Raw genomic sequence first — 19,840 nt, 5'->3', positions numbered from 1 at the left:
ATGGAGCATGCAGCGGGTCTGTCACTACCACCGCCCATGGCTGTGGCCTGCACTGCACTTAAACATGGAATGCGGCGCTGCTTGGCTTGGTGGCCACTCTAGTGTCTTCTTGATCTCCTTTATGTCACTAGCCATCTCAGTGATTTAATTTAGTAGTGTTATAGGTTGATTAGTTGTTCCAAAGTTTGTGTCTCCTCCAGTGTTTTAATTTGATCATTAGGCTGGGCTATATCTGTCTGCATCATGATATATTTAGTGATCTTCTTTTGCCTTTGTGAAGCTCAGGCAGGTCTTAGAGTGCAGGGGCAGGGTGTGGCAAGGAGGACACAGAGGTAGGGCGCCACTGGAGATAGATTGGGGACCTGAGTGGGTGCACAGGGGCTTCTGCGTAGGCAGGATGGGAGTAGGTGCGTGGAGCATGGGGGTCATGGGTATCAGGATGTGGGGTAGGTGGCACAGAGATCGAGTCACAGGGGGTGCAGAGCGGGTGGGTTCTTGTCCAAGGGCAGGGGGCGTGGATGTACGAGTGTGTAGGGGTGGGGCACAGGCCGCGGGGTTTGCAGGATATGGGTCAGGGGTGGGTGATGTTGGGTGAGCAGGGCCCTGGCACAGGTTCACAAGCAGGGGGTGGTTCAGGGATGCATGTGTGTGCAGGGTGTGTAGCACAGATGCTTATGTGGGCACCTGCCAAGTGTGGGAGCAGTGCACTTGTGCTGGAGGTTTACTCCAGTGTGTGCACGTATGCGGGACAGGGGTTTGGGTTGAGGGGTCAGGAGCGTGGTGCATGGATGCATGTGCCCTCACAGGGAGGATGTGAATGTATGCATGTGCAGGTCTGTGGGGTGGGCCCTGAAATGCGAGGGTCTAGGGGGCGGGGCCTGGTGTGTGGCTGCACAGATCTCAGTGGCTGCAGTCTGGGTTGTACCTGCATGGACTAGGGGTGGGCATGGCCCAGATTTGCAGGTCAGCGCTTGCTCAGAGCTGGGGGTATGGTGGGGGTGTGCCTCTCAGTTCTTTAGTTTTGCAACCAGGGCCTCTCTGTGTGGTATAGAACACCCTCCTGGGTCACTTACACCCTGGAATTGCCATCCCAGTCACCTTCCCGTCCCTTTTCTAACTATTCCTGAGAGCAGCACTGAACTCAACCTTTCCTGTTCCGCCACCTTCCTGGAACTCTCATTCGTTTTTATATAAACCATTTTGAAGTGTACTGCTTTAGAAAATTAGTATGATAGAATTATATGTGCTTGTTTATGCTCATATGGAACCTCAGTTAAAATAATGTAGCATGTATGTAGAGTATAAAATAATATGGGAAAATATGAATCTGTATAGGATCTTGCTATATAATTTTGGAATGAATTTTTATGAAAAATGTATTTTGATTAAAATATAGATTACTATAAGTATGGGGAATTGAACATCTTCATTTTAATATTAGTGGAATTCAGAAAGTTTGAATTAAAAATTAGCCTGAGCTATCTTTATTTTACTGTATTCTTATAAGGATTACCCAAGGAAAATTGGGTAACTATTTTCTCCACGTTTTAGGTTTAGCCAGGATTCAGTTTTTAATCTAAGGACATTTTATGGTTTCCAGACAAAGTAAGAGTCAAGAACGCATATGTTACTTTTATTTCTGTATTTTTAACCTCACATGTTTGGCCTATCTTAGGTTGTAGTATAGAAATTGAGAAAATAAAGAAGGAAGGAAATATAAATACATTCCATTCAGTTAATAAATGACTTTTTATTACCAATACCAATATTGCCACCTAGTGTTTGCACAAAGATTTTTTTTTTAGATTGGATTCTTTTTTTTTTTCAAATTGTTTGATACCGGTTTTTCCCCTTATCCTTGCTTACAAATTTAATATGCATAATGTAATCCAAAGAAATGGATAATCCTGATTAGTCCTTTCTTAAGGAATTATATATTTAGTATCTCACATTAAAACTCAGAAGTTATATAAAAATTCATTTTATGTAAGTTGCTCAATTTTTGCCATTGATGTTTACATAATGGAATTCCATAACGAGCAATTTTTCTCACTTAGAGTCGAGGTGGAAAAAAGTTTCTTGCTGTACTGAAAGAAATCTTGGACAGAGATCCCTTATCTCAACTGTGTGAGAACGAAATGGATCTTATTTGGACTTTGCGGCAAGACTGCAGAGAGAATTTTCCACAGTCACTGCCAAAATTACTGCTATCTATCAAGTGGAATAAACTTGAGGATGTTGCTCAGGTAACAAAAAATATTTTCTGTAACTCCTTTTTGGTCTATATGTTATTTCATTGATTTAAAGTATCCCTTTCTAAATAGGTTTATTTCCATAGGATGGATAATTTTCTGTAGGAGAGATTTTGAGATTATAAGCCCTTACAAGCTCTAAATGGTAGACCAAAATGATTTAAGATTTAAAAACCTAGATTCTGAGTGAAGTTGTCATATCTTTCACCAAAGACAATCGAAAACATTGGTCTTGGACAGTTGTCTCACAAAAGGAGCACCTGGTCGGTCTTGGGCAGTTCCTACTAGTTTCATTAGGGGACTCCAAAGTTTTCATCTGAAGACCCTTTGCAATGAGTGTTCTAAAGTAAATTTCTGTTTGAAAATTATCTCTTTTGGTGGAGAAGTTAACATTTTAGAATACAAACCATTTGGATCAGTTTTAGAATTCATTTCAGTTGGATCAATTTTAGTATTCATTTCAGTTGGACGGTATTGGTGAAGGTATGCTGGTGGGCAGGCTAGAGAAAGGAAAAAAGAAATTCTTCAAAATAGCCACCAAACTTTAGCTCTTTGATTTAATTTTCAGGGCCTTATCCAAAAGCACTGGCATTTCATAAAATCATTTGGCCACCAGTGCTCCATAGAAAGACCCTTGAAATGGTATTTAATCAGAATAAATAAATTCGACATAGTAAAATAACCAGATTTGTTCACCTTACTCATTGTAATTCGATCAATCTGCCTCTGGTTTTCTAGTCTTAATAAATCTACAGTAACCTTAACAACTTTGTGAAGAAATACAAATTTCTTTTAACCATTTACATTTTAAAAAACTTTGGTTTTATTGCTTTACATCTTAAATTTAACGTGGGAAGGGTTTCTTTTGAGTTCATTTGTAATGTCTAAAGAATTTTGGAATCTTGTTATTATATGTGCCTGGTTTGAGCTGTTCTTTTCTGTTTTAAACCAAGTGACTACTACTCTGGAAAAGAACTATTTTATGCCATTTAGATAGATTTAATTGTCCTTTACGAATAATCTTCTAACTACTTATTTATCTAAATTCAGTAAAATTTAAGTATTTTTTTAATTGGCACAATTGCCTATTTCTCGTGGATATTATCCCATGTTAAGTGCATATACAAGAAACGTGTTGTATTATTTTATTAGGGTCACAATAGAAAAAGTTTCTTTATGTACTCTTAGAAAGATATCTTAGAGAGAGTTTTCTATATCAAGTGCCTGAAAATGAAATGGACTAATATCTAGTTAATATCTTTTATTTGACCTCGAGGGATGGAAATTTTTACATTCAGGAATCTGGCATATATGTTTCATTTCCAAAAGGAAATCTAAAAGATTTTTTTTTCGGTATAACTTAAGGCCCTTATTTCTTGTACAGAAGAAACCAAAAGTAAAATCTTAAAACCCAACTCAGAAGACTTAACTGTATAAATCTTACACAGTTAAGAAGACATTCTTATTTCTTTTAACCATTTACATTGTATATATGCTTTCTTATACTATATAGCATAGTATACTATACTATATACAAGTATATGAAAGCACAGGTTTTGCAATCGTAAGGCCCATTTTTAGTCGTCTAGAATTATAAAAAAATAGTAGAATAAAAAGTAATGTGTTTGGAAAAAAAAAGTAATATTTTTGGTTTCCTCTTCCATCTCCATTCTGCTGTCGGTTACATTGAACTGGTAGAAAAGAATTGAACTATGTTTCTCAATAAATCCAATCTAATCTGATGGAGGAAATGTCAGAAGCCTGATGTAAGGCCTGTACTCTGAATCTGCAAACAAAAGCAGTAGGTGCAGAAACTATATAGGAACTAGGTTGTTGTCTTTTCATTTACAAGAAAACATTCTGTTTGTGTAATGCATAAGGAGCTTTAAGAACCTTTGTAGTACTTGGGCAGTAAGTCACCACTTCCCTCACTGTTTATGTGACTGTTAGATTTCCTTTCCTTATATGCTTCCATAGCTGTCCTGAAAATAAAGGGTTATTGAAATATCAGTAGTCTTGTAGCAAAGTATCCTAGAGAATATTGCCATACCTTTGTGAGGAATTAAATTCTTAATTTATCTTGTGTTAATACAGTTAGAATACAATAGCATGAGGTGTGATTTATGATGAAGTACAAGACTGTGAAATCCTAAAAATGTCTGTGCTAAACATGACTATCCTTGTATTTCATCCATGCTATATATTCAAATTATTCACACAAAATGCTTCCAACATGCAGATGGCTAAAAGGGTGATATTAGTAGATTGCTTTCCATAATTGTTAGAAGTTTTTTTAGCAAATTATTTATCTGGCTGATGTGAATTGTAGTTAGAATAGCTTCACTTTAGTCTTCTGTCCAGTGATTTATGCAAAGTCCAGGCAGTGTCAATGCTTAGATAACAAGTAGAAATGTCTGTTTGCCACCATTGCCACATAGGGTTAGAGTCAAGGAATAATCTTTTGCTAAATTTTTAGTGAAGAAAGCACATACAAATATCATATATGGACAGGTACCAACTTAAATAGAGAATAGGTTCTCCTACTGTATCTGTTAAGCACTGGTTTGTTGATAAATGTTTGACAACCCTCCCCCCCTAGGAGAGATAACCCAGATCTTGTAGCATTTGCTGATCTTTCTGGTGTTAGTACTTCCACTATGGCCGATTTCAAGATACCAACCAAATGTCACCAAATATGGGGTAGGAAAGAGATGCTTAGTGGTACCCCATTCCATAAATAGTATGTTTACCATATGGATACAATAGACATAAATAATTACAAGGGCATAGATAATTGTAAAATACAATGAAATAATTAGGAAGTAATATGTTTTTTGTTTGTTTGGTTGGTTTTTTGTTTTTGCATGGGCAGGCACTGGGAATCGAACCTGGGTCTCCAGCATGACAGGCGAGAACTCTGCCTGTTGAGCCACCGTGGCCTACCCTGAAGTGATTTTTTTTTTTTTAATGGTTAGAAAAAGGACTATATTATTAGTGTTTTAAGGTAATCATTAATATTCTTCTTTAATAATATTTTATACCAAAAATCAACAAGTGGTGATTTCTTAAAAAATATTTCCGGTGTGGAAGCTGAAATCATATTAATCAACATTTTATATTCAATTTGACTTAAATGCTTTATCAATTTACCAATTTGAAGGTTTTACCCAGACATGATTTTGTAATATCAGGTAGTGTTCGTGTGGAAAGTATTGACACACAGAGTGATGCAGGTCTTACAAATATTACCCATTTTATTTTACAATACCAAATTAACCACATTTATTAAAATCTCTGAAATTCCTATAAGACCAATAACAATACAACGTTTGTATATTTGAAACGTCAAGCTCATTAGTAGGACACAAGTTGTTTTAAAATCAAATTACGTTTTAGATACAAATTTTTATCAGCAATTAATTTTGGCATTTAAAAAATTACAGCATATGTTTGTTTAAAGAAAAATTATATAAAAATTAGAAAAAAGACAGGCAATTTTCTTATTAATATTTTTCATTTAGTGTGTTGTTCATTCTCTGTTTTTTTATTGATCTTCTAAGTGTTCCATCCATTAGTAAAAGTGGCATGTTGAAGTCTCCTACTATTACTGTAGAACTGTACATTTATTCCTTCAAATTTGTCAGTATTTGTTTTCTTTATGCTGGGTCTCTGCTTACACACCTTACCTGTGCACAAGCTGCTTCAGCCTCTGGGAAAGTCCTGGACGATTGTGCCAGTGATAACAATCCTGGTTCAGTCCTTACAGGCTGCCAAACCATGGATTCTGTCTGACGTGCAGGCAGTTCAGTATACACATATGGGTTAATCTGTTCCCTGTGGGCCAAAGACCCACAATATGAGCAGAGGCTAGGTAAGTAGGAAGGGATAAGGACAGAATGTGTAAGGGGTCGGGAGCTTCTCCTACCTTTTTTATTTTACTTCTTCTTTTAGTATTGTTATTTTCAGAATGGGTACATTTTATTCACTAAAAGAGGCCTAGAAACGAAATCATATGTAGCAAGGGTTTTTTAAATGCAGTTTTATTTAGCTGTATTTATGCACTACATGAACCCTATGAAGTGTACAATCACTGGATCATAGTGTCATCACATAGTTGTGCATAACCCCTGAAGTGATGTTTTGATAATTTAATTTTTTTAATATATATTTTAACTTTGTAGAACCATCTTACCCAAGGTAATTACTTTCCAATAACAGAGTTGTTTATAACCCAAGACATAGTTGAATCTCTAGTGTTACAGAATGTTATCTGCTCTTAACACTGTTAAAAAACAACACTGTTGTTTTTTGGGGCAGTGTATTCCAGGTGTTAATTGGGGGTGCTAAGTGTCTGCTTTCCCTGTTTCAGAGCTGTGGGAAGGTGGTCTCTGCCCAGTTCCTCTGTGCTTCAGGGCCTTGGTGCTCCATTAGTGAGAAAAACTGGTAGTCGGGTAGATGTTTTATCTTTAAACCAATGTTTCTTAGTGTGTTAGCCTGGGTTCTCTAGAGAAACAGAACCAACAAGAGAAACAGAACCAAAAACAGAGATTTACAAAAGTGTCTCATGCAACCATGGGATAGAAGAGTCCCGAATCTGTAGGGCAGGCTGTGAGCTGGCGGCTCTGATAAAGGGACTGGATGAACAGGTGAGGTTTGCTGACTGAAGAAGCAGTGAGTCTTTCTCTTCTTCCTTAAAAGCCTTCAGCTGTTTGGATTATCTTTTGGGAAACATGCCTTAGTTGGTCGCAGACGTAATCAGCCACAGATACAATCAACTGACCATTTAATACACCAGCTTTCTAGTTTATCAGCCAGCCAGGAAATATCCTTCCAGTTTACCAGACAGCTGGGCATAATCACTTGGCCAAGTTGACACTGGAACCTAACTATCACACTTAGCCTTTTTCATTGTTCTTATTACAGTTCTTAAAACCCTTTTTAGATACTATTTTTTTCTAATAGCCCTCTCCACTGTGAAAATTTTACCACAGATATACTCTATATCTGCTTATGCACTATGTGTACACATATGCACACGAAGAACAAATATAACGCTTACTCCTATTATTCAATGCAGGACTAAGAAAGACTGAAAAATTTAGGTTACAAGTTAAATTAAACTTGAAAAGCTATTAATGTTTCACTGTATTTGCTGAATATCTTTTAATATAATTAATTTGCTTACATAAATTATAATATTCCAAGTGATATATGTAAGCTAGCAATTTATGTAAATATATACTAATAGTAGCCATATAATAACATTTTAAAAATTTGTTCAAAAGTAATTTTATCACAAAAGTAAGACAAAAAAATTAATTTCTTAAAAATTATCTTTGGTGGAGGTATTGGCCAAGATGGCGGCTTAGTAAGGTACGCGCGTCTTAGTTCCTCCTCCAGAGCAACTACTAGGTCTAACTTGTTGGATATTAGTATAGCCATTCCTGCTATTTTCTGGTTGTTATTTGCATGAAATATCTTTTCCCAACCTTTCACTTTCAACCTATGTTTATCTTTGGGTCTAAGATGTGTTTCCTGTAGACAGCATATAGAAGGATCCTGTTTTTTAATCCATTCTGCCAGTCTATGTCTTTTGATTGGGGAATTCAGTCCATTAACATTTAGTGTTATTTAGTGTTATTACTGTTTGGATAATATTTTCCTCTACCATTTTACCTTTTGTATTATATATATCATATCTGACTTTCCTTCTTTCTACACTCTTCTCCATACCTCTCTCTTCTGTCTTTTCGGTTCTGATTCTAGTGCTCCCTCTAGTATTTCTTGCAGAGCTGGTCTCTTGGTCACAAATTCTCTCAGTGACTTTTTGTCTGAGAATGTTTTAATTTCTCCCTCATTTTTGAAGGACAATTTTGCTGGATATAGGAGTCTTGGTTGGCAGTTTTTCTCTTTTAGTAATTTAAATATATCATCCCACTGTCTTCTAGCCTCCATGGTTTCTGCTGAGAAATCTACACATAGTCTTATTGGGTTTCCCTTGTATGTGATGGATTGTTTTTCTCTTGCTGCTTTCAAGATCCTCTCTTTCTCTTTGACCTCTGACATTCTAACTAGTAAGTGTCTTGGAGAATGCCTATTTGGGTCTAATCTCTTTGGGGTACGCTGCACTTCTTGGATCTGTAATTTTAGGTCTTTCATAAGAGTTGGGAAATTTTCAGTGAAAATTTCTTCCATTAGTTTTTCTCCTCCTTTTCCCTTCTCTTCTCCTTGTGGGACACCCACCACACGTATATTTGTGCGCTTCATATTGTCCTTGAGTTCCCTGATACCCTGTTTAAATTTTTCCATTCTTTTCCCGATAGTTTCTGTTTGTTTTTGGAATTCAGATGTTCCATCCTCCAAATCACTAATTCTATCTTCTGTCTCTTTGAATCTTTCATTGTAGGTATCCATTGTTTTTTCTATCTTTTCTACTTTGTCCTTCACTTCCATAAATTCTGTGATTTGTTTTTTCAGTTTTTCTATTTCTTCTTTTTGTTCAGCCCATGTCTTCTTCATGTCCTCCCTCAATTTATCGATTTCGTTTTTGAAGAGGTTTTCCATTTCTGTTCGTATATTCAGCATTAGTTGTCTCAGCTCCTGTATCTCATTTGAACTATTGGTTTGTTCCTTTGACTGGGCCATATTTTCAATTATTTGAGCGTGATCCGTTATCTTCTGTTGGCGTCTGCGCATTTAGACAGATTTCCCTGGGTATTGGATCCAAAAGTTTGGAAGATTTTTCTGTGAAATCTCTGGGTTCTGTTTTTCTTATCCTGCCCAGTAGGTGGCGCTCGTGGCACATGTTTGTCTGCGGGTCCCACCAGTAAAAGGTGCTGTGGGACCTTTAACTTTGGAAAACTCTCTCTGTCCGGGAGGTTCGCTAGCCGAAGCAGCTTGAGCCGGCCCGGGGTCCGAACGCGGGGAGGGTTGCTGGCCGCCGCAGCCCGGGAAAGCGCCCGTCCGAATTTCCTAGTCGGCCTGGGGCGACAAGCGTGGCGGGAGGGCGCCAGCGGCAGCGGCCCGCCCGGGAGAGTGCACGCTCACGGGGAGTCACGGGTTTGGAAGGGGCCTCCCCCACCCGTCACCGTTCTCCGCGGCCTGGGGATTTCCGATCCAATTCTCTCAGTTGGTCCGGGGGGCCGCGCGTGGTGTGGGCGCCAGCCGCCGCGGTTTCAGGGGACCGCCTCTCCAATTCTCCCAGCCGGCCTGGGAAGGGGGAAGGGAGTGACTCCGGCCACTTGCCGCCCCGCCCGGTGAAGCCCGCGCGCCTCGGCGATCTCACCCAAGCGGCTTCTCTCAGCCAGTCAGCGGTTCCAGGATGGGGTACGCTGTCTTTTTTATCTCTGTTGTGGCTTTGGGAGCTGTTCTGTGTTGTTTCTACTCCCCTAGTAGCTGTCCCGGAGAAGAAACTAAGATCCGCGCGTCTTACTAAGCCGCCATCTTCTCCGGAAGTCACTATTTATTTTTTATTATTTACTTACGCATTATTTGAGGGATTTAAACATATTATACTTAATTAAAAGTTATGTAATATGATAGTGTCTTAAAAAATTAAGAACTATTTCAAGTCAATTTTATGTTGAGTCAAATAAACTTCTCATATATAGTGACTGCTGTTGGCTTTAACCTTGCAGCATATTCTTGAACTTTTAATCCTACCTTTAAGTGTTTTTTGATCATTTCTTATATTGTTCCTTATTTTGTTTTTCCTTTTAAAAATTATTTAATGGCTAATGACTTTAGAATGCACATATTCAGTTTATCATTCTTTTTTCAGGTAAGCTCATAATAGTATTTATTATTTGGGTCTTTGTAGAATTTTTGAAAAACAAAGACAATTTTTCTGTGTCCAGATTAACAAGAATGGATTATTGAAGCATTAGCAATTAAAATTGTGCTTCTCCTTTCCTTTGACCTATCTCTGTGAGTTCCAAGAAAAAAACAAGATTACTTTTCTCTATCAGTATTTCTGAACCAGTTTCAATTTTTAAACAGCTTCAGGCGCTTCTTCAGATATGGCCAAAACTGCCGCCCCGGGAAGCCCTGGAGCTTCTGGATTTCAACTATCCAGACCAGTACGTGCGGGAATATGCTGTGGGCTGCCTGCAACAGATGAGGTACCTTTCCTCCCCTCCCAGAGACAACTGTCATCGTGAATTTGTGTAACCTTCTATCTCAAATTTTCCCACTTTTACCGTATTTATTGATATCTATAAAATATACATATGGAATAATACTGTACAGTAAAAAATACTGTACACAAATGTGGCTTACCATATGTGTTGTTTTACATCTTGCTTCTTTTCTTCAACACTAGATTTCTGAGGGCAACCTCTCTTGTTATATATTTTATTCTTTTCTTTGCTATGTAATACTCTATCATATATGTGTCATATATATTCCATTTTCCTATTGAGGACCATTTAAGTTCTTTCAACAGTTTCCCAGTTATAAACAATCCTGCAGTGAACTTGTTTGTGCAGTCCCCTTTGGACAGTACATGTGTGAGAATCTATGGGAGTTATTGAAGAAATGACATTGTGGAGGCAGTCTCAGGAAATAGGCTTTTTCAGGTGTATCCATTTTCATTCTAGCCCCCAGAATGAAACTCCTAAGGTAGGTCTTTATAAACTGTATGGTCCTTTGAAAAAAAAGTTTTTAGAGCAGTATGGATGCAATAATGCCGTTTTTCTTTTTACATTGTGTATTGCTTTACACCATGCAATTTCCAAAAGAAATTATACGAACTCTTTAATAGAGCTTATTTCTGGGGAATGAAATTAGCAAGGTGAGGGAAGAAGAAGGGATTTCTATTTTTTTTTAACACTACTTATAGTCTTTAGAATGGGCATCGGTTTTGCAATAAAACTAATTAAGATTGTTGTATAAGTAATTTTAAAAATGAAGCTCTCCCCTAGGTATTCTCAGCAGTTAACAGGAGTGATGTTGGTTGTGGTTTGGCAAACCAAGGCAATTAGGAATATTGAGCTGAAGCGTGCATGGGGGTAGCCCCAGAATAACCTCTTGACTCTGGTCTCTCTCAGTCACTGATGCCTTATTTTATTATACTTCTTTTTCCCCTTTTGGTCAAGAGGGTGTTATTGATCCCATGGTGCCAGGGCCAGATCCATCCCTGGGAGTCATGTCCCATGTTTCCACGGAGACTTTTACTCCTGAGTGTCACGTGCCATGTAGGCGAAAGGACAGTGATTTCTCTTGCAGAGTTGGGCTCCAAGAGGGGGCCATCTCTAAGCCATGGGGGAGGCTTCCTGGAGGCAACTCTTGGGCCTCACTGTGGGTGTCTTGGCTTCTCCCCTGCAGAAGTGAGTTTCATGGGGCACCTCAGGATCAAGGAATTTGCCTATTTTCTTTGGAGTCCCCAGTGTTTGAGAGGGTACCCGGGGATTCCCAGATTGGAGAGTTTAATAGTTCCACTCTTATGTTAATTTTGTGATTAACTTCTAAACTATTTTATACAGTGAATGTACCATTTTATATTCCTTCCAGCAAATATATGAGGGTTACGGTTTTTGCCATCCTTGTCAACCCTTGTTATTGTTTGTCTTTTTTATTAGTCATCCTAGTGAGTGAAGTGGTATATCAATGTGGTTTTGATTTGCTTAGTCAGTCTTTGACATACTCATTTGGGTTTCATTTAGCTCTTGAGAGTACCTCGCATGGTGTCTAATATGTAGTAGTTGTATAATAAGTGTATGTCGATTAAATTTACCAGTAACCATGTCAACATTGATCTTCAAATGTTTTTATCTATGGGGAAATCAAAAGCTTAGACACAATTAGGAAAATAGGTTTTCAGTGCAGCAATTACTTGTTTAAAGTTATCATTTTAAAAAAGGTTAACTACCTTTATATTTTAAGTGGTTTCAAACAGTGCTGCTTATGATGAAGTTTCTGATCATTTGGGGTGTATTAGTTAGGGTTCTCTAGAGAAACAGAATCAACAGGGAACACTTGCAAATATAAAATTTATGAAAGTGTCTCACGTGACCGTAGGAACGCAGAGTCCAAAATCCACAGGGCAGGCTGCGAAGCCGATGACGCCAATGGATGGCCTGGATGAACTCCACAGGAGAGGCTCACCAGCCAAAGCAGGAATGGAACCTGTCTCCTCTGAGTCCTCCTTAAAAGGCTTCCCATGATTGCATTTAGCATCACTAATTGCAGAAGACACTCCCCTTTGGCTGATTACAAATGGAATCAGCTGTGGATGTAGCTGATGTGATCATGACCTAATCCTATGAAATGTCCTCATTGCAACAGACAGGCCAGTGCTTGCCCAATCAGATGAACAGGTACCACAACTTGGCCAAGTTGACACCTGTCCCTAACCATGACAGTCCACCCCTTGTCAACTTGGCACCTATACCTTAGACCATACTTAATTTCCAAATGAAAACAAAATAAGCACAGATTTTTTCTTTTACCTGACAATACTCAACTGTCCTGCATATAACTGGAAACACATTAAATCTCTCCAGAATAGGGTACAAATCCTTGGGCAACATTTATTCTTAAACTTGATATCTTACAACTTAAATAGTACAACACAAACAAAACAGCACTACAGTCCTCGTTTCTGTAACTGATCACGTGGTCGAAGTTCATATTTATCACTACCTTCTTCCACTACCCATTCCATGTTCCCTTTCCCCTCAGCAAGCACTTCAGCTGGCTGTGGTTCTTTGCCTGGTGGGGTGACCCAAACCTTCTGGGGTGTAAGAGCAGGCTTTGCATAATAAATCCACTCTAACATCCCAATCTCTCTAAGCCTCTGGATCCCCTCATCTACATTATACCAGGGCAGTTCTGGCATTTCAACCTCAGGTAATGTTGGCCACCTTTTGACCCATGTTTCAACCAACCACCCAAACAAGCTGTTAACACCTTTTCTAACTGCTCTAGCTATAACATTGAATGCAGAATCTCTGCTTAGTGGGCCCATATCAATAAATTCAGCCTGATCCAGCCTTATATTCCTCCCACCATTATCCCACACTCTTAAAATCCATTGCCACACATATTCCCCTGATTTCTGTCTATATGAATTGGAAAACTCACACAGTTCTTTTGGAGTATAACGTACCTCCTCATGTGTGATACTTTGTACCTCACCTTTAGGGGCCTGTTGGGACTTTAGTCTAGTTATAGGTCTAGAAGAAATGAGGGGTGGTAGGGGTGGGTCATGAAAAGAATTAGAAATATCTTCCAAGCCATTTGCTTCAGGGCTTTCATTTGCAGTTTCATCTGGTGAAACAGGATTAATAACTCTAGGGCTAATCCCTTCAGGAGGAGGTTGGGTGGCCAATTCCTCAAGGCAGGCTGAAGGTGGGGCGGCTATGTCCTCAGGGCAGACTATTACAGGGTTATCTAAAGAAGGCTCAGCATGGTCTAGGGTTTCAACCTCACCCCCAACATCATTATCAATCCATATGTCACCATCCCATTTTTCAGGGTCCCACTCCTTTCCAATCAATGCCCTCACTTTAACGGCAGACACCATGCAAGACTGAGATTTCAGTTTACGTTGTAAAGTTGCTACTCTAACAATAAGATTCTGAGTCTGATTTTCAGAGATCTCAAGTCTACGGCTACAGGAAATAAAATTTTCCTTCAGGATACTCATAGAAACCTCTACATCTTTCAGACGGCACTTAAGCTTCTTGTTTGAAGCCTTAAGCCCATCCCTTTCACCCTTTAATGTAGACAGTGTATCTAACAACAACCAACCAACATCTCTATAACTCTTATTTCTACAAAACTCTGTAAAGGTGTCAAAAACATTATCCCCCAGAGTCTGGCTTCGTACAAGCGAAGCATTAGGAGAATCGAATGATCATATTTTGACTATCTCCTTTACCAACTCAGTCCATGGATTGGGAGTGTCATTCTGATTACGGGAATCAGAGTCCTTAGTGTCTCTGAGCCCAGTCAGAGTAGAAAACCATTCATAAAAACCCATTTTTAAGATTCTGTTCCTTAAGAACCACTCCTGGTACCAAGATGTATTAGTTAGGGTTCTCTAGAGAAACAGAATCAACAGGGAACACTTGCAAATATAAAATTTATGAAAGTGTCTCACGTGACCGTAGGAATGCAGAGTCCAAAATCCACAGGGCAGGCTGCGAAGCCGATGACTCCAATGGATGGCCTGGACGAACTCCACAGGAGAGGCTCACCAGCCAAAGCAGGAATGGAACCTGTCTCCTCTGAGTCCTTCTTAAAAGGCTTCCCATGATTGGATTTAGCATCACTAATTGCAGAAGACACTCCCCTTTGGCTGATTACAAATGGAATCAGCTGTGGATGTAGCTGACGTGATCATGACCTAATCCTATGAAATGTCCTCATTGCAACAGACAGGCCAGTGCTTGCCCAATCAGATGAACAGGTACCACAACTTGGCCAAGTTGACACCTGTCCCTAACCATGACATGGGGGTTGCTCATTGTAAAAATTTGGGACATAGGGGAAAAACCTTTGGCAAGAAGAATAAAATTGCTTATATGCTAAAAAAAAAAGAAGCCCTCTGTTGTTTCTCAGTCTCCCTACATTTTACTCGAGACTGAAGAGGGAGGGTCCACCTGGTTTCCCCTTAGGCAGAGCCGAGTGCTTTTATTAAATGCATTTGCTGTCTGTGAGGAGATTGCTGTGATCCTGTGTTCCATGGAGCTAATTCTGATTTTTTTCTCTACGTTAAATTTTCTGATGATGGGTTTTTGTTTTGTGTATATGGTGATATGGTGGGTGCCCTGGGTTTCAGTCCCAGGTCTGTCTCAGATTAGCTCCTTAACGTTTTTTGAGAATTCATGAACACATCTGACACCAAAACCTTTACTTTACAGTACTTCACTGTCATTGCCTCTGATAGGAGCGTTTGCATGTGAAGCGTTTGGAGTGTAATGGTTTGGAGATGCAGACAAAATAGAGAACTGCTAACCTTAATTAGTTCAACCAAGTTGATAACATTATTGTCTGCTTTATTAATTGGTGGTTAAAGATCCTCACTTACAAATGAGCTCATTTTCTTATCCTTTCAGATTACTTGAAGTTAAGATTTAGTTAGCTATTTATCTTGGGAAAGAAATTATTATTTTTAATGTAATTTTATTGATGTATATTATATATTCACATACTGTATAATCATTCAAAGTGTACAGTCAGTGGTTCATATCATATATGTACATTCATCATCACAATAGATTTTTGAACATTTTCATTATTCCAAAAAAATAAAAATAAAAGTAAACATATTCTTAAGGATTTACAGGTGAATTTTTATTTAAGTAATTATAAAAATTATTTTAAAAACATATTGTATTGATTTTACAACCAAATTATGTTCTTGAAGTTGTTTTATTAAAATCACCTGCAGTTTTATTAAAAATATAAAACACCCAAAATTTCTCATCCTCTCCAACACCTAAAACATCCCATCCTCTCCATTCCCCCTATTATTTATTTATTTATTTTATTTTACTACTCATCTGTCCATACCCTGGATAAAGGGAGCCCCAGTCAGAAGATTTTACAACCATACAGTCAGACCTTGAAAGCTGTATAGTTATAAAGTCATCTTCATGAATCAAGGCTATTGGATTATAGTTCAGCAGTTTCAGATATTTCCTTCTAGTTACTCCAATACACCAAAAACTAAAGAGAGGGATATTTATATACTGCATAAGAATAACCCCCAGAATGACTTCTCAACTCTATTTGAAGTCTTTCAGCTACTGAAATGTTACCTTTTTTCATATCTTTTCTCCCTTTTGGTCAAGAAAGTTTTCTCAATCCCACAATGCCAGGGCCAGTCTTATCCCCATTCGTCCTGTCTCACATTGCCAGGAAGATTTATAGCCCTGAGAGTCACGTCCCACGTAGCGGCGGAGGGCAGTGAGTTCACCTACTGAGTTGGCTTGGAGAGAGGAGCCATCTCTGAACAATAAAAGAGATTTTCTGAGGGTGACTTGGAGGCATAATCATAAGGAGGCTTAGCTTCTCCTTTGCAGGAACAAGTTTCATAAGGGCAAGCCCCAAGATCAAGGTCCTTTCCCATCAACTTGGCACTTCTCAATGCTTTTGAAAATATCAGGTCTTCCCTACGTAGGAAAGTTTAATATTTCCCCCTTTTTCCCTAGTCCCTCAAGGGGACTTTATGAATACTTTTTATCTTTTGCCCAGATTACTCTGGGATGTATTGGGGCATCACACTAGCCTGTACAGACCAGCAAAATCTCACACCCTGTTCAAGGTTCTGAGTAATTATGGTGTTTAAATAAGGTGACCATACAAGTTAAGTTAGATATTGTGCTACCCAAATATAAATTTTGTACCAAATAAATATCTCTTCTATTGGTCTCACATAGAAGTTGAAGTTTTAAAATAACAGTCAATATCATTCTTTACCCTTTAGTCTGATTTAGTCCTAACCAGGTCAGCTTCATTCATATCTCTAATTGAAGTGTGATCACTGTTTTTTTTTAACATGGGCAGGCACTTGGAATCGAACCTGGGTCTCCAGCATGGCAGGTGAAAACTCTGCCCGCTGAGCATCCATGGCCTACCTACTTCTTCATTGTTTTTAATGGTTGTTGTTTAGGGTAATGCTGACTTTCATAGCAGCAGAACTCTAGCTCTTGAGTTTCAGGTGTTACGCAGATACCTGAAGTTCCAAGGGAATGACCAGATTAAACACAAAGAGCTCAGCACCTCAGAATTTAGAAATATGAAGGAAGGAATTATTTCACCCTCATGATTGGAAAGGAAATAAATTGCTAAAGTACTGATGGAATTTTTATTTTGAAAATGATTGCATGGTTGATTACATAACTTTTTAAGCATGATTAGAAATCATTATTAGAGTACCTACTTTTTATAATCCTGGTAATTGTATCAACCTAATTAGTTTGGGGAAAATATACCACATATCTGTTCTCTGCTCCTTTCACCTCCCCCTCTCCCCAGGCAAAATCTGCTTTTTGTTGTGATAGTATCATGCTTTTTGTTGTGATGTTGTCATAACAATAGTACAGTGACTATAAGCATGTAACAGCCTGGCCTAAAAGAACTATTGTGTTTCGTTAGTATGATAGGAAGGGATCTTTTTCTGCCAGAAATTGTGAGTGACTTGCTCTTTGTTTCTTTCAGCGATGAAGAACTCTCTCAATATCTTTTACAACTGGTGCAAGTTTTAAAATATGAGCCATTTCTTGATTGTGCCCTTTCTCGATTCCTATTAGAAAGAGCACTTGCTAATCGGAGGATAGGGCAATTTCTATTTTGGCATCTTAGGTAAGTCTTTATATTTCAATTTGAGCCAATAGTATACTTTAGTAAATATAAACCAATGTAATATATGTAGGAAATTTATAGGATAGACAGCTGCTTTGTTTCTGAGCCTTCTTAACATTTATACTTTGGTTGTCTTCCATTTCTTGTTAGTCACCTCTTGATTTTCATGGTTTGGCAAAGTAATTCAGATGTGTCTCTCCATGCCACTTGTTGTTAACTGAAAATAATAATAAATGTGTTGCTATTTTCTGTTAAAGTGTACATATTTAAAATATATATTTGGACCAGTTCGTTTAGTTATGCTTTCCAAAAAGCTGTGGATGGTATTATCATCATTGGTCTTATTGGATAAAGATTTTTAAATTTTACTATAACAACAGTACTTGTATTTTCAGCCTCTTTAATACTAGCTCATTTTCAGAAATACATCAACCTTGTTTTACCAGTTTCACAAAGTAAACTCAGGAAGAGCTAAAGTTGTTATTTTGTTTCTAAGAAAAATTATAGCTTTCTCATTTCTGGCTATACTCAGATATTTTTGTTTTTTTCACCTATACTTCAGACAGAAGTATTGAAATTAATACTTCTCAGGAAAAAATATTTATCCTTTCATCTTTTCTACCAAGTTTGTTAATGAAAATCAGCTCTAAAATACTGTTTATTTTAGATGTTATATTTATGAATATTGCTTTCCTTATTATACAGTTTTCTTTTTTTAATTTGTCTTTTTCCATTCATTTCTGTCCCCTCACTTTTAAACCCCTCAGAGAATAATAGAATAAGGTATCCTTCCCTTTTCAAATGTGTATACCATTCTTTAAGAAAGAAAAAATGGAACAGAAGTTAATTGAGACATTAGACAATTGTGTAACATCCATCAGATTTTTTAAATCTCTGTGTTTCAGCTCAATTGTCTTTAGATTGTTAGTTCGCCTCGCCCCAGTGAAAGGTGAATCCGTTGAGAGGTAAAAATTTTGGATGTCTTAGAGTAAAGACTTACTAAAATATGAACTCCTATAACTTTTCAAACTCTGAGATATTTTTAGGTTCAAGGAATTGAAAACTTGACTATCTCTCTAATAAATGTGCACGAGATGAGGTGTTCTTCATATTTTGGTTGGCATCATAAGTTTATGGCATGGTAGAATAGAGTGGTTAGTATTTTTATATGGTGATCCGAAGTGTTTGATAAACAAACCATTTTAATATTAACTTCTTACAGGTCGGAAGTACACATTCCTGCTGTCTCGGTACAATTTGGTGTCATCCTTGAAGCATACTGCCGGGGAAGTGTAGGCCACATGAAAGTGCTTTCCAAGCAGGTATCAGTTTGTTTTAATCTTCATGTTCAGTTTTTGCGCATGGTATTTAGTAAGTTGTACCAAATGCCATTTCTCCCTCACATTATTTCATAAACGTTTCAATAACTGAATACGATTAATACAGGCTTTTACAAAATTGTCAGGAGATGAAGTTACAACAAATTTAACGAAAGAATATCAACTAAATATAACCTGAAAAATGATTACTTAAGATTTCTTATATTTTCTATATTAGTACCCTGTCTTAAATTTAACAGAGTAATCCTATTCTCAGGCATGTTGATGATGGCGATGATGACAGTGCTCATGAAATCTTCATACCCTATCTGCACATCCATGATTTTCTCTTTCCAATTTGTATAGTATTTATGATTCATATGCTCCACCAATTGTGTATTTTTTTAAGTCATAACATAATGGATTTATATTTAATATAGTACTTTTCACCAAAGGATGTTAGTTGGTTAATCAATATAAAGCTTTTTTAACCTTAAATATTTTTCTCCATTGCCATATTAGATACATTTGAATACATTTTTCTAATCTTTTTTCTCCAAAGAAATAAAGGTTTTCATTTTTGACTAATTTCCATATCTAAGTACACTATTAACTTACAGACAGATGAGAGAACAAAAATCTAATTAAAACTCGATGAAAAGACTCCTCAACAATTCAGGAGGCAGTGATTATAAGGGAGTTATGGCAGTTTCCTAGGATTCTAAGCAAGAACTTCCTTGTTATTAATTCGTGAGCTTTGAGACATCTGAAACTGGATTATTTATGCAAATTTGAGTCAAAGTATTTATTTGACCTTTACAACCAGGAAACAGAAATTATAGTCTGCTTTTTCTCAGTGCTTTCTTTCAGTGCTTTCTTTGATGTGAAGAGAACATTTTTCCCATATAATATCAGTTTCTTATAGGAAAACATCTAGGAATATGAAATTATCTCATT

General features: G+C 37.7%; 1 protein-coding gene across 5 annotated transcripts in view; it reads left to right on the top strand.

Moving 5' to 3' along the window:
* The window catches only part of PIK3CB (phosphatidylinositol-4,5-bisphosphate 3-kinase catalytic subunit beta), a 293,706-nt gene that overhangs the window by 235,795 nt on the left and 38,071 nt on the right, over window positions 1-19,840 (top strand). For all 5 annotated transcript variants that reach the window (XM_077130242.1, XM_077130240.1, XM_077130243.1 and 2 more), the window contains 4 exons: window positions 2,058-2,246; window positions 10,251-10,372; window positions 17,421-17,564; window positions 18,787-18,886. In XM_077130242.1, coding sequence (XP_076986357.1) covers window positions 2,058-2,246; window positions 10,251-10,372; window positions 17,421-17,564; window positions 18,787-18,886 — 555 coding nt within the window. The remainder of the gene's footprint in view (window positions 1-2,057; window positions 2,247-10,250; window positions 10,373-17,420; window positions 17,565-18,786; window positions 18,887-19,840) is intronic.

Source organism: Tamandua tetradactyla, chromosome 15 (genome assembly GCF_023851605.1).
Source record: "Tamandua tetradactyla isolate mTamTet1 chromosome 15, mTamTet1.pri, whole genome shotgun sequence".
NCBI classification, from domain to species: domain Eukaryota; kingdom Metazoa; phylum Chordata; class Mammalia; order Pilosa; family Myrmecophagidae; genus Tamandua; species Tamandua tetradactyla.
This window is presented reverse-complemented; position numbering and strand designations above follow the sequence as displayed.